At 50.8% G+C, this 14,195-nt stretch overlaps 2 protein-coding genes across 2 annotated transcripts; one reads left to right on the top strand and one right to left on the bottom strand.

Annotated features, from left to right (window-relative positions):
- The first annotated feature begins 4,870 nt into the window (after positions 1-4,870).
- On the top strand, positions 4,871-7,881 carry LOC119089630 (proteasome subunit beta type-1-B). The gene is made up of 3 exons (XM_037212415.1): positions 4,871-4,957; positions 6,435-6,947; positions 7,603-7,881. Exons 2-3 carry the CDS (start codon positions 6,464-6,466, stop codon positions 7,818-7,820), a joined length of 702 nt encoding a protein of 233 aa, XP_037068310.1. The 5' UTR covers positions 4,871-4,957; positions 6,435-6,463; the 3' UTR covers positions 7,821-7,881.
- Positions 7,882-10,837: 2,956 nt separating this feature from the next.
- On the bottom strand, positions 10,838-13,901 carry LOC119090126 (peroxisome proliferator-activated receptor gamma coactivator 1-alpha). The gene is made up of 4 exons (XM_037212921.1): positions 13,848-13,901; positions 13,155-13,294; positions 12,272-12,447; positions 10,838-11,316 (listed from the first exon to the last, which is right to left on the bottom strand). The coding sequence occupies exons 1-4, from the start codon at positions 13,899-13,901 to the stop codon at positions 11,183-11,185; spliced, it is 504 nt and encodes a 167-aa protein (XP_037068816.1). The 3' UTR covers positions 10,838-11,182.
- Between the last annotated feature and the right edge of the window lie 294 nt (positions 13,902-14,195).

A 14,195-nucleotide genomic window follows, 5' to 3' on the forward strand; every position in this document is an offset into this window, starting at 1 on the left:
TACCTTGCTCAGGCAGGTCAAATTCCATTAAATTTGTGAATTGTCTTTTGTACAAAGTATTTTAAATATTTTTCATTATAAACATTCAGTTTCTTAGTTTCCTTAGTGTGGGATATCTTTCCAACAACATAATTTGTTAACCATTGCCTTTCTCCATGCTAAGATTGGCATTGGCCATACACAAAAGCAGTTGGCTTTCAGCAGTGTTGTATTGCCCTGGGTTTAAGATGTACATACTGCAATTTTACTTAACGGCACTGCCATTGCCGGAAATGGTTGTTGAGGCATTTCTGCAGTCTGGTCAAGGGCCAAAAACAACCTAAACTCCTTAAGGTCTGAAATGATTTCTTAAGAGGATTTAGCAACAGCTTCAAGCAGGCTGATGGCAAGTTTTTGTCCCCTCTTTTTTAATTTCATATTCTCTAATCCGTGCAATTTTACGGGCACCTTCTAAAACGGTGTAAACCGACTAAATCTACCCTGAAACTTATACAATAACGGCAATTTAAGATGCAAATACACTTCTGAATGTGTCTAGTATCTCCACTTAGCTCTACATCCCATATACTTAAAATAAATAGCGTTTTACCTACAACCCGCAGCACGCCCCACTTCTTACCATTCACAGATCTGCGATGGTGCGTCCAGCTGATCATGCAAAAATAAAGGTCACAAACACTTTCAGCTGATAGTACCGTGACGTCACAAAACTATAAAATCATTGCCGGCCTGATGATAGATCACCTCGTGCCGAACCAGACAGGATGAGACGGAACTGAACAGAGACAGAATGAATCATTCTGACGGCGTCAAATTGATGCGGATGAGAATGGACGTGACTGCACGGGATTAGAAAGCACCAGACGGGACTGGACCGAGTCTAATAGGATAGGGCCAGGCCAAACCAGGCGGAACGGGCTGGAACCAGGACAGGATCGCACAGGACAGGATGGAACTAGACAGGATAGGAACAGATGGGATTTGACTGAACCAGGCGGTACCAGACAAAACCAGGTGTGACCGGACGGGATCAGACGGGACTGGCCGGTATGAAAAACGGGACCACATGGAGCCTATCGGAGGCGGACCGGACCGGAAGAAATTGGACTGAATGTCACAACTCGATACGGGAACAGACGGGACAGACCAAACCAGACGGAACTGGGCGGGCCAAGACCATACCAGATCAGACCTGACAGATGCGGACGGGGTCTGATGGGATTATTCCACCGCTTAGGGGCCATTTGCCTGCCTTAGAACCCCTCTGTCTGCTCTTGGGCCCTTGTGACCAGCCAGGAGCCCTCTGGACACCCTGGGCTCTTAGTAATCGTGTGGACACCCGTGTCCGGGCTCGATGTTTGGGCCCCAAACGTGATTTTTGGCTGATCTCAAAATTGACAGCGCGCGGTACTTCATTCTTCTCGCGATTGTACCTATGTTTAAAATGTTTCAGCAATTTGTGCACCACGTTCCAAACGTCCGGCCACTTTCATTCATTCAGCGTGAGGGCGCGATTTCAAATACGCGGGCCCCGGTCGTCAGTCTCGATGCTGGAGTGTCGTGCGATGGCCCTGAAGCAGTTCTTCCAAGCTGTCATGGTCCCACCCTCAGTGTACACTAAATGCCTATAATCTATGCTATGGTTCTAAGCATTTATTGTACTACAAGTCGAGCGACCGCCAGAGTTGCCACGAATAGCCGTCGGCGGCAGGGCCCAATACTTGGGTTTCGTGGGATGGCTACAAAACAGTGCCATCAAACGCGCAGGGTTCCCTCCCGAAGTCGATTATGTGCATATATATATATATATATATATATATATATATATATATATATATATATATATATATATATCATTGACCTGCGCGAATGGGACAACGTACGTTTCCTAGCACTGATGGAGGTATGTCGCAGAACACCCAAACCACGGCCTAGCAACCGGCCCCTATTTCTTTAAGGTAAGAAATTACGATAGATATTGTTGATGCCAGTTCTGTGGCCGCTGATAGAGAGCCGACCGTGGTGAAGCGGTGCTACGATGGGTTGCCTCCATAAAGTGGATGAGCGTGCACGCGCAGCCAGTTATGAAGTCTGATCCGCTATCGCTCACCCTTTTCACCGCGGCCGAGGCCTCCTATCCACGGCTGTCACGGAGAGATAGTGCGTATGCCGGCCGGTGGGGTGGTAGCCCCGCCCACACCTGCGAGCGGGCCTCAGGTTGGGAATTTGGAGGGTCGGGGCACTCTGTGCCGCGGCCTTGTCGGAACGACACTCCAGGTGATTCTCTCATCAGCTGAATTAATGCTGTGAGTGCCCCGGCACCGCAGAAGTCCTGACAGTAGCTTTGAGCCTTTTAGACACGGCTTTTGGACTCACGGGTGCGAGGTGCTGGTAGGCACGCGCAAGACCGCCCCAAAGTCGATTAAGAGGATCGTGCTCCCTGTTTTTTAATGCGCGCGTGTGCGATGATCTTTGCCATTCTACTGTTGCACTTGTCTTTCCTCACTAATAAGTGCTGCGTTGAATTAAATATTTACTGAACAGAGTGGCGAACTGATCCACGGTGAACTCTGAACGATTTGCATCGGATCACTAGTTCAGTATGACCGGGTGGCAGGCGGAGCTTACTCAGAATAACGGTAAATAGTGGCTGAGTGTTCCCACATCTGTTTGGCGTGCCTCTTTCACAGCGTTTGATTAATTGCGGGCGGACGCGTGACGCGTGGGGTACAACATACGAGAGAGTTTCGCACATACGTACAATGACGCACGGAGAATGGGACGGGATAATTTGATAACACTTGTCCTCGGCTTTCGTACGACACCCAAACGTCGGCCTCGCGCCTGCTTTTGTTTGCTATCGATCCCGCACGATGCATTGTTAAAGGGAATGTTTCATATTTTAATATATTAAGGCAAGCATTGGATATGATGAAACAAGCTCATTTGTGTTCATTGGTATACTTTTAAGTAGAAAGATTGCTCTAGACGACACAATTTCTCTACTAAGTAAATGCGCTCCTCAGCATGTTATTGTTGTATCTGTCTTGGCCTTGATCACCGCATGGCTCACGAAATGGCAGAATTTGAATGATGTCATTATGGCGTCATGAATGCCAATGTGACCTTGCAATACTCTCCCCGAAAAGTCCCCATCTTCGCGGGTGTGTAGCTTAGAAACTAGAGGGGTTTAGGTCCCACGAAGGGCAGCGTTGTGAATGGCACCGAATGATTTTCAAGATGGCTTTTTTCGTACAAAGCCCCATGCAAATAAGAAATTCCCCCGTGAAGACCAGCGGTCGGTCCGCCCTGGGAGAGCGAGTCACCGCAGCGTTCCAAAAGTTCATTAATCCAGCTCGGTTCGCGGAACCGCGGGTGTTGAATAGAACTGATTCATGGCTATTGCGTGACACCCAAACGTCGGTCCCGCCTGCCGGAGTCCGTTTGCTTGATGTGACCCCGTCACATGTAACATTCACATAATAGTGTATGTCGACTGCCGCTTGGCATGCGGGGCCAAAAATGTGGAAGCATTTACATATATGCATATGGCATGCAAGCGCGGGGCAGAAACGTACGCGTAGCACGCTCCTTCACGGATTACGCACGATGCGCGAACATCGTCCCCGATGCGCCTATTAGCTCCGTGTGAACCCCTCATGCTGCACCGTTGAAAACAGGCGGTCGCTTTGTAAGTGGTGGACAAAAAAGCATGGCGTTATAGAGACTTACAAGCGGCGTCGGACAAGAGGACCATGCGTGTCGATGGCACTGGTCCTGACCCATCACAGGACACCTAAATAGTTTGTCCAGCCGCCGTCGCCTATTGTTGTTGACAATTTGAGTATTTCAAGCATTTTTAAAACGCAAGCGTAGTTCGTGCACCACTTCCGGACCAGGAAATTTGAATAACACGTCAGGAGGGAGACATACCAGGACTGTTGCAACAGGCAACCGCCTGTAATAAACAGGCACGGTAGTTTTCGGCAGCTTCATAAATGAGCCTCCAGCCTCGATACACCGATGTCGTGCGATAGTCCTGACGCTGCGCTTTCATATGTGGACGGTCCCATCCGCCGAGTTAGCCTTCAAGTAGGTGCATAACGTCACCGTATTTTACTCATCACGTTCAGGGGCCACCCACTATTTATGAATATATGCGGGAGTCATATCAGGCAAAACTAAGTGCCAGCAGGCGGGCCCGATTTTTGGATGTCGTGAGATAGTCCAGGTGCGTTGTTATCACGCACGCACGGCCTCACTCTTTGAGAGAGTATTGTATTGCCGCATTCCCGTACGCTGTATGTCATGCGCTCCATACGCTGAACGGCTGCCAGCGTTCCATGAAACCGCATGAGGGAAATGCCTTTTGAGACATATAATAAACGTATGTCGCCTCTAAATGCGGTTACCAATACTACAACACATCTACAGGGTCGTACATTCGTGGTAACAGCCGTTTCCCGTTGGCTGAACCGACCGAGCTGGCGGCCGTGCCCGAGGCCAGGCACGGCTGAGCGCGATGATTCCATTTTCATAATATTACGATTGTCTACCAGGCGCGTAGCAAGAAAATCACCACTCTTTCACTAGGATTGTCATCAATTTGGGTGCGTAGGGACGGCCACATGTTGCGTTGCCCATGGGACCGGCGTCTCGCGGGTGACCGGGTAGCCCCAGCCCTGGTCCCGGCTACGTACTACCCTTGCCGGCCGCCGCCCACTAAGAGTCGTTCTCGCTACAGCAAACGAATATTCTCTGACTTCTCGAGATTTTCAGCATATTCCGCTATACGGGATACGGGCTACCATTCTATACCCCGCTTTTCGCCGGGTCACTCGTCGACAAATGAGAATGTGAGAGGCGAAACTGGTATATGGTCGATCCGGATGGTTGTGTGAGTGCGCAAGGCCCTCTGAGAGTGTGTTTTCCTGGATTTTGGGGTTCATTGGTGCAGGTAAGACCCTAGAATAACGATGCAGTGAAATAGGTAAACATGAAGGGCGCTGAGGGTTGCTTAAAGTCATTTGGTAAATGAGTTAGGAAGGTTTGAATCGGGCGTGTGGTGGCCACGTAGGTATGCTCCAGTGACAAAGCATTTTGAAAGTTAGGTACACCTGTGTTTGGCATACCTAAATCCACATTTGAATCTTTGTGCAATGTATTATGCTCTACACACTTATGCTATGGATATCACAGTGCCCATTTTCTATCTCTGAATCAGTGAATCTCAGACAGCCTAAATGGAGAGAGTGCCAGTGTAGTCTATGGTGGTTGAACCATGTATCTGTGAAGCCAGAGGTACACTGTTTAATTTACCACAGTGCCTGCCCTTCCTGCCAGGGTGAGAAGCAGGCAACACCCTAAAGCCTCAACAGTTGAATGTTGAAATGCCCCCATGATATCATATGGCTAAGCCAAGATTGAGTTCAAAATATTTGTGCTCAAAGTTTGGTGTGGTTACTATCACACCAAAGTTGGGGTGGATTTGACTCCACTGACTTAACATATACACTTATATAGGCTGGAGCTGGTCACTGCTGGCCATGGTAGGAGAGGCCACTGGAATAAGAAAGTGGATACAAAGGTAGTCACACTACTGCAAAAATGGTGTGTGTAGATAAGGTTTAAATTTTGAGTTGGCTGCACTGCTTCTCTCCCTCAACACACAGTTGCGTAAAATATGTTTGCCCCAATTTCTTCTATCACAAGTCAGCAGAGAACTTACTGAAATTCCAAGAAAGCAATATCTAGTGGACAACATGCACTGCTAAGCAGATGTGTCTGGTCTTAGCAAGATAAACATGTTTGCACTTAGAAACTTGCAGTTGTGATAGATATGCTTTTGGAAAGATTAAATGTGTGCTTTTTGCACCTTTTGAAGCTAAAGAACTTAGAAATGGTAGCCATATTTTTTGTTTGAAATACCAGTTTTTTAGGGATTTGTGACTAGTCAAAAATTGAAGTGCACTGCAGTTTTATGTTCCAGTTGTACCTTAATTCTTTGAAATTGTATTTATTAACAGTATTGCACATCAAGCTCAATACACATATGCACACACTACAATCTGATTATTTTTCATGCATTAATGCCATATTTAGTGGGCGGTAAAATTACGTGTGCAGTTAAGTGCTGAATTAATTGTTTGTAATCTGTTTTCAATGAGATGCCACCAGCGTCCGTTTTGGGAGGATTCTCAATGGCAAAATGTGCCTTCAAGTTGTCAAAGTTACTTGCTTTCATTGTCAGATATCAATCATTGACTAGGATCTGCAGGACAAAGGCAAAAGTTTGGATCAAAATTTTGCCTTTATTTCATTGCATTAAAATATGATTGTTTCTATGATCTATAATGGTATCAAGGATGCTTAGGGTACTGAAACATTGTTACATTGATTGTAAACAATGATCATATTAACCAATTCTGTTCCAGATATTTAAAGCAGCCAAGCCAAGCAAGGTATGTCTCTAAGGACAATGCAGCCTGCAGCTTTGGATGCTGCTGGTGGAGCAAAACAGCACCATTTCTATCCATATGCTGACAATGGCGGAACAGTAGTAGCCATCGCTGGAGATGACTTTGTGGTGGTGGCATCAGACACCCGTCTGAGCTCTGGGTACAGTATTTACACCAGGGAGCAGAAGAAGACCTTCAAGCTCTCTGACAGCACCATTCTGGGAAGTACTGGCTGCTGGTGTGATGTGCTCACAATGACTAAGGTTCTGGAGGCAAGAATGCAGATGTACAAGCATGAGCACAACAAGCCAATGTCCACTGGGGCTGTTGCTCAGATGCTGTCCACCATGCTCTACCACAAGAGGTTTTTCCCGTACTATGTGTCCAATGTGCTTGCTGGTCTTGATGAAAATGGAAAGGGCATAGTGTATCACTATGACCCAGTTGGGCATCACGACCCAGGCAAATGTTACACTGGAGGATCTGGAGGTCAGTGCTGGATTCTTCACACTAATATGTTTATATTACTAATTCTCTTGTACCTTCCACATATGTGACCCTGGTTGTGGCTGACTGGTTTTACAGATGATCTCTCATTACATACTTTAGATGGGTTCATATTTTGCGAACATTAGGTGTCCTTTTAACTTGGACTTGAAATCCTACTCTACCCTCTCTGTTTATGGAGTGATTTCTTAACCTTTCCAGGTAGTTAACTGAATTTTCATGAAATGTCTGGTGATTAGTGGAACACATTCTGAAAGCAATATTATTTTGATGCCGGGGCTGGCCAAGAGGGCGGTTGCCAGTGTTAGTCCTTGCCAATCTGCATGTGCTCGTAGAGTTGGCAATTTAAAGTTTCCTCTGGTATTGTATTGTTTGACATAATGCCTCATCTGGCTTAACTTGGTGGGTTAATTTATCATGTGAGTCAGTTATTTTATACAAGGTCACATTTCCAACTCATCAGACAATCGGAGGTATCTTTAGGGTTGTTACTGGACATGAATTGTTTTTATGTCATGTGTCATTTTTTTTGTTTCTACATTAGAATGACCAGGATAATCACTTTCCCTTTAAACTCACCAGGTCCGATGATACGCCGTGTGCCCTTGTGGTTGCATCACAAAGCTTATTTCGGCAGGGGCCCTTATCCAACCGCTTCTGGACAACCAGATCAACTACAAGAACCAGGAGAACGTGACGCCCGAGGCCCTCACCATACCGAAGACGGTGAGCATCATCAAAGACGTGTTCACGTCGGCCTGCGAGCGGGACATCTACACCGGCGACTCCGTGGCCATCCAGGTGATCACCAAGGACGGCATCAAGGAAGAAATGTTCCCACTGCGCCGCGACTGAACGAAGCTGTCTCATCCAGTGTTGGCTGTCCAATTGGAAAATACATGGTTCTGGAATGGTAGCAGTGTTTTCTGACCGACTGCAGGCTGAGGCCCCAGCACCAGATTTGTGACTGGATGCCAAAATACCCCGGGCCCTGAAGATTAAAACCCGTGGAAAAGGTTTCACATGGATCTTCCATCCTTAAGGGTGCCTCGAACGCCTTCGACAAAACACTGGAAATCAATCTGTGTGCCAGAGAATTGATGTTTGGAAATGAGTGTCGATGTGAAGAGGAAGAAGTGCTATATATGTATATATATATATATATATATATATATATATATATATATATATATATATATATTGCTTTTAAGCTATAGTGGGTGATGGGCATTTTCACTTGGTTGGATTTCACGGAAATAGGCACGTACCTTTCAAGGTCGGATTTTTGCGTCTCAAGGATTTAATCACAAGTAGTACCACTCTGCAATAAACAAGTAAGGGAACAGCCCGCCAGACAACATTCTCGACCCATGATCGTGCCCCCGCCTCAACGGCGTATACCATGCACCATCGTGGGCGAGAGGTCTGGAAGTCACAGTGGAATGATACTCTCAAGAATAAACGTGACACACTGGCGTTCTGTGCGATGCACTTCTGTTTCATTTAGAACATTTTTCCGTCATTTTTGTTCTATTCTCCAACAGGTCCATGATTTAGTCGCGTTCATTGCTGTAGTAACACAATCGTCATCTTCTGTGAGCCCACTTCGCGGTAGTTTTAAGCTCCGCAGTCCTAACATTTGTATTGGGTGGGTGTTCATGAGGGCTCACGTTAAACAGGGCCTGTTACGTGAGCCCTAACGCCAGCTTCCCGTGGTGAAATTTCAGTTCATCGGCAGAATTTCGTGGTGAAAATGTAACGGGGCCACAATGCTCGGCACGTCACTACCGCGCCCTCCGACATCATCTAACCCTGAGCGGACGCTGCCCATGGCCGTGGGTCATACGGTTCGGGCTGGGTATTGTCTTGCGTCCGCCTGGCGGCCACTGCTGGAACTACACTTTTGTGCTGGGCCCGTGGTGTCGGGGCGGGCGTGTTTTGCTATAGAGAGCGAGTGCGTGGTGCTGTCGCTGCTGTTGGAAGCTGTTGGCAGCGGCCTCTAAGATATGACGTGTATATGCTTCGCACCAAGCCCTTTCATGTTTTGTTATCCGCCTACAGTTATGAAGATAAAGGTGATGATGATCCCAGTCAGGAGCAAATGGCGAGCGTCGCAGCGACCCGTCCAACGCACCCCGAGTGGGTAAGGTAGAGGGGGGGGGGGGGGGGCGCAGGCGCTCCGACCTATTGAGCCACGGGGCAGACACGAGCAAGATCTTGCGAGTTCCGTTCACACGAAACGTTTGGCGGCTCTTGGACTGGTCACACATGGGGCTTTACAAAGATGTAGGCCGTGAAAGCGATGCTAGTATTATACACACTGGGTGGCAAATAACTTGTTGATGAACTGGCGGACCTGTGGATATCAGCATAAGACAGTTTTTAATAACAATTGAAATAATTTTCAGGTGGCAAACATAAGCAGGTGCCTGGCGTCGTCGAGTCGTCGAGACTTTGGCATGATTTGAATCCAATGTGTTATTTTTTTGCGATATTCACGTGTCCCAGTTAATCAAGCAGAAATGTAACATAGCGGTGATAGTCAGGGCCACAGGACTACGTCGCCCGATAAGTCAGCCTGTATTTAATCACTCTGAAAAAGTTGCCGAAACCTTCGTGGCGAGACTACCATTGTATTTGTGGCGTCCACATCCACACTTTTGATCTTTATAGCAAAGATCAGAAGCGTGCATGGCACGGTCGGCCGGGCGGCTGAAGCCATACATAGTCCGTTTAGCTTCACCTACTCGAAGCCTTGTGCAAGACCTCCTCGACCTGTGGCCTCAAGACCGTTCAGATATTATGGTATGCGTGAGAAGGGAGGGGCGTTTTGATGGAACTAAATTGAGATGCAATACGCGGTAGGGGGTGAAGGTTGCACAGCGTAACGTTAAGCTCAAGTGTGGCTGTTAGTCACGCTCAAACCTTGTAAAACTTGTAATGCCTTCTAGTCGGCTACCAATGACTTCCTCTGATAACAGGCAACACGTCAAACATTTGTTTCGCATCTATCTCAATTAGGGACTAATGAAGCGGCACGCCAAACGATGATTTGCCGAGGGCGCGGGTCTTCTAATGCAATCGGGGGAACAGAAAGGGAGTGGCGAAAATGGCTAAAAAGGAGTCATATCTGTGCACGTCCACGAACAACACATTACGCACAGCAGCGCGCTATTCTGCAAAATGTCAACACCATTGTGTTTGAGTTGCACATTGCACATTGCACGCTATGTAACCGTCGTTGAATCGTAACAATTTGAGCAACATAGTTCCGTCGAATAAGCTATTGCAATGTCTGATGTATGTTTTGTTACCAACACAAGCTGTTCCGAAACATAGTGTGCAAATCCTTTGAACGCTGCCGGCAAAACCAAGTTGAATCTAAATGAGCAAATATTTCCAGGTTTTGGAGACGTGCACGGGGTCTATGGGAACAACTGCGCGGAAGCGGTCCGGCGGAAAGCATGCCCCCCCAGGATTAATTTGACTGGACAGATGGTTTGAATCACGTACACTTGGGAGCGTTTGTCAATAGCTAAATTTCCACCTAAATAAGCATGGCACTCCCTTCCCCAGTCCACTCCTGCACAACTCTAGTCTAATTATTTTAACAGCCATGTTCACCAGGCGCACAGAAACACTTCGCCTGTTCCAGACGTGTATTATAACCCTCCTGGTACAAAACACCAGTCGATAGGAGCGCACGGGCGGCTTGCAGACCGCTCCACCCAACCTGGCACACCTGAGCTCGCTACACCCACGCAGACTACCGCCGGCGGCGGCGGGGCCGGGCCGCTGGCGGGCAGCGCCGCTCCGCGCCGGCGAAAGGCCCCGCCGGACGGCGCACGGTCCAGTGACCCCACACCGGACGAGGCCGCCGCCAGCAGCCCGACACAGCGAGCTCACGCGGCGCGCGTGTCATGTCACATCCAGCATTGTCAAAAGTGGTACAAAGGCTGAGCTGAGCTGAGCTGAGCTGAGCTGAGCTGAGCTGAGCTGAGCTGAGCTAAGCTGAGCTAAGCTAAGCTGAGCTAAGCTAAGCTAAGCTGAGCTGAGCTCGGCCCCGCCGCTTCTCATCACAGAACCGAGTAAAACCAGTATCGAAAAGCGGTCTCGCGTTATCACAGGGTGGGCGCCGGCGCCCGCTGTACGCCCGCTCCCGCCGGCGGTCACACACGACACTACGCGCTCGGCCAGGCTAGCTACATTGCACGCGCTCACGCCACCGTGTTGTGCGGGTGGCCGGTCTTCTTCACCCGCTGCATCTCCATCTGCAGGAGCGTGTCGAAGTCGAGCGCGCTGTCCCCGCCGCCCTTCATGCCGTAGTAGGCCGGGTTGTTCAGGTCGGCGTCTGCGAGGGCAGCGGCGGCGTCAGCGGCAGCCTGGCCTCGTCCACCCCACGGCCAGACACTGAACGAAACAATTCCACATCGCGACGCAAGGCCAGCATTGCGAATACCGTCGGAGATTCTGTTAGCCGTCCGCCAACAGGTCGTGACCGTAGCTGGATTGGTACAGCGCAGGCTGCCGACCGGCCGGCCGGCATACCGTGTGGGCTCGTGTCCCGCACGCCTGTTGGGCTCGTTAGATACTGCCAAATGGTAAGTCAACCGCTACTATGATTGGTTTGCTGGGGTTGTGAAGTCTGTCTTTGCAGCAAACTGCGCCCAGCAAAGATCCGATTCGCAAATCCCCCTTGAGAACATTCGAGAACAAACCTCAGCATTCCACTATCACAAGGGATGTTCGTGTGGTGCAGTCCGGTAATACATTTATACCCCGCAGGTACCAATGACCACATTTCACGAGTATACGCCGTCCCCTGCGCGTCTAGCGCTACTTCTGGCTGGTCTGTACCTACCAAACCCGCACCGCCATATATATTCGAAACGCGTATGCACGTAACAGCACGCACGTCCAAGTTACGTGCAAAAATGCTGCAGCGTTAACTGTGGTAACTGTGGCGAGATAATACATCAGTGACAGCAGTGAGGAAGTGTCTGCACCATTGATAGTGGGTTACATGACAACTGTGCGGAATAAAGCAACACCGAATGACTTCGAAGTCCGAAAAAAATGGCATGACCTTTTTGCAGTTCTGGAAACGACTCTAACCTTTGTTTGGAGGAAACAAGACAATGAACACTACATGAAGTAAAACGAATTCATGAGTCAGAGTAATAAGCAGCCTCCAAACTCGGCACATCGAGGGTTCCATAACAAACAACCACGGCCTCTCTCCTCCCCCCCCCCCCCTCACACAACCACCCCCGTGTCTCGCGAGGCGCGCGCCGGCAGCTACGTACCCTGATCGGCGTACTGGTCCAGGCAGAACTCGCGCCGACCGCCGAACTTCACCTCCAGCTGGGGGTAGCGCGCGCTGCCGTTGGCCTGCGCCGCCACCGCCGCGCTGTGCGAGACGTACGTGATGAACGCGTAGCAGCCGTCTCGCTGCTCGCGGTACAGGTCGATGGCCGGGTCCCTGGGGTCAGAGGTCACGTCAGCTGGCGAGCTCCACCCTGCGCCCAGGTCACGTCGGGAGCGAAGGTCAAAGGTCACGACAGCTGGCGGGTCCCACCCTGCGCCCGGCTTGCAGGTCACGTCGGGAGCGAAAGTCAAAGTCCTCACAGCTGGCGAGTCCCACCCGGCGCCCGGCCCGCACGTCACGTCAGGAGCAGGGGTCAGAGGTCATTCCAGAGCGAGGGTGAGAGGTCACGTTCGCTGGTGAGCTCCGCTCGACGCCCGGCCCGCAGGTGACCTCAGAAGCGAGGGCCGGAGCGCCCTCCGGAGGCCAGGTTAGTGTACCGGCACGCACCCGCGACTGCCCGAACAGGTACCGCCACGCGAGCGGGCACTGCGGAACTGGAAGTCTATGTTTTCACGTGACAGAACCGTGTAGTGAATTTTTGTAGGCCAGACCCTTCGAAAATATGGCAGACCCACCGCATATTTTTGTCAGCAATCTGTTGGGCAATTTTCGGCATACGCCCCCGATCCAAATGGCGTCTTTCTCTTTGCTAGACGTTCATTCTGTATGCCAGTCTTTGCACATGAATACCACACATTTGCGGGGGTGGCCTCCCTACCTCCTTATGCAAATCATGGCAATGCCGCTGAACCCTAGTACCCGGACATATTCACGTGCACGTGTAAAGTAGGCGTAGCACATTTCGCCCGCCGGCGTCCTACCTCTCCTTGATCCTGATCTTGGTGATGACGCCGAAGCAGCCGAACATCTTCCTGAGCTCGTCGTGCGTGACGCTGGGCGACAGGCCGTTGACATACACCACCTTGCGGTCGACGGCGTCGCGCTGGTTGACCAGCTCCTCCTGGCGGCGGCGCTCCTGGCGCCGCTGCTCGTCCCAGCGGCGCCGCTCGCGCTCGCGCTGTTCGCGTTGCTCGCGCCGGGACCGGCTGTCCGAGCGCCAGCTGCGCGAGCGCCGCGGCGGCGAGCGGCTGCGCGACAGGCTGCGCCGCCGGCCCGGGCGCGGCGCCTGCTCTTGCCGGCTGCAGCACGGACGGAGGCGGCTGATGGTGGCGCACAGACGCCAGTGCGCGTCCAAACGGACACACGGCCGCACGGCCGTACCAACGGGTCGCACCGGACCGTACAGGGCCCCACCGACCGACCGGCACGTGCACTGCGCTGGGCCGCGGCGGATACGGCCAAGCCCACGCCACCTAACTCAACATGGTGATGACAACACGACGCTTGTTATCAAACGGCAAACATTACTATGGCTCGCTGTTTTGAAATCTACAAAACTATCTATGCCGATGCATTGATGAGCTGGACAGGGCACTATCGAACACATCCCGTATCTCCCATGTCTTGTTGACCCAAGCACAGTCTGGCGCTCTACAATCTCACCCACAAGGAACCATGGCCTTGAGATCTGACCTGGGGCCGTCGAAGTCGCTGGGACTGTAGCGCATCGGATCGTCCGGGCTGCGGTACCGGCTGTACGAGCTGTCGCGGCTGCTGGCGCTGCTCGACGAGCCCGACGACGAGGCCGTGCTGCGTCCGGAGCCGTTCGTCCGCCGCGACCGGCGCGACGGCGAGCTGCCGCCGCGCGAGGTCAGGTCACACGCCGGGCCAGTCACGTGATGACACCAGTCACGTGAGTGCGTCAGCTCAACAGACGCCGAGAGGGACTCGCCAGGTCTATTGAACACCGTTTCGTTATTTGCTGTTAGACCAGTGTCTAAGGCACGGGGGGGGGGGGGGGT

Source organism: Pollicipes pollicipes, unplaced genomic scaffold (genome assembly GCF_011947565.3).
Source record: "Pollicipes pollicipes isolate AB1234 unplaced genomic scaffold, Ppol_2.1 Scaffold_3087;HRSCAF=3621_pilon_pilon_pilon, whole genome shotgun sequence".
In the NCBI taxonomy this organism is placed as follows: Eukaryota; Metazoa; Arthropoda; class Thecostraca; order Pollicipedomorpha; family Pollicipedidae; genus Pollicipes; species Pollicipes pollicipes.

Coding starts and splice junctions, on each gene's coding strand:
- LOC119089630 (XM_037212415.1), top strand. CDS start 6,464: ATGTCTCTAAGGACAATGCAGCCTGCAGCTTTGGATGCTGCTGGTGGA. Junction 6,948..7,602: donor TTACACTGGAGGATCTGGAG/GTCAGTGCTGGA, acceptor TTATTTCGGCAG/GGGCCCTTATCCAACCGCTT.
- LOC119090126 (XM_037212921.1), bottom strand. CDS start 13,901: ATGCGCTACAGTCCCAGCGACTTCGACGGCCCCAGGTCAGATCTCAAG. Junction 13,295..13,847: donor GGTCAGATCTCAAGGCCATG/GTTCCTTGTGGG, acceptor CGCCGCCGCCAG/GAGGAGCTGGTCAACCAGCG. Junction 12,448..13,154: donor AAGATCAGGATCAAGGAGAG/GTAGGACGCCGG, acceptor CTCTGACCCCAG/GGACCCGGCCATCGACCTGT.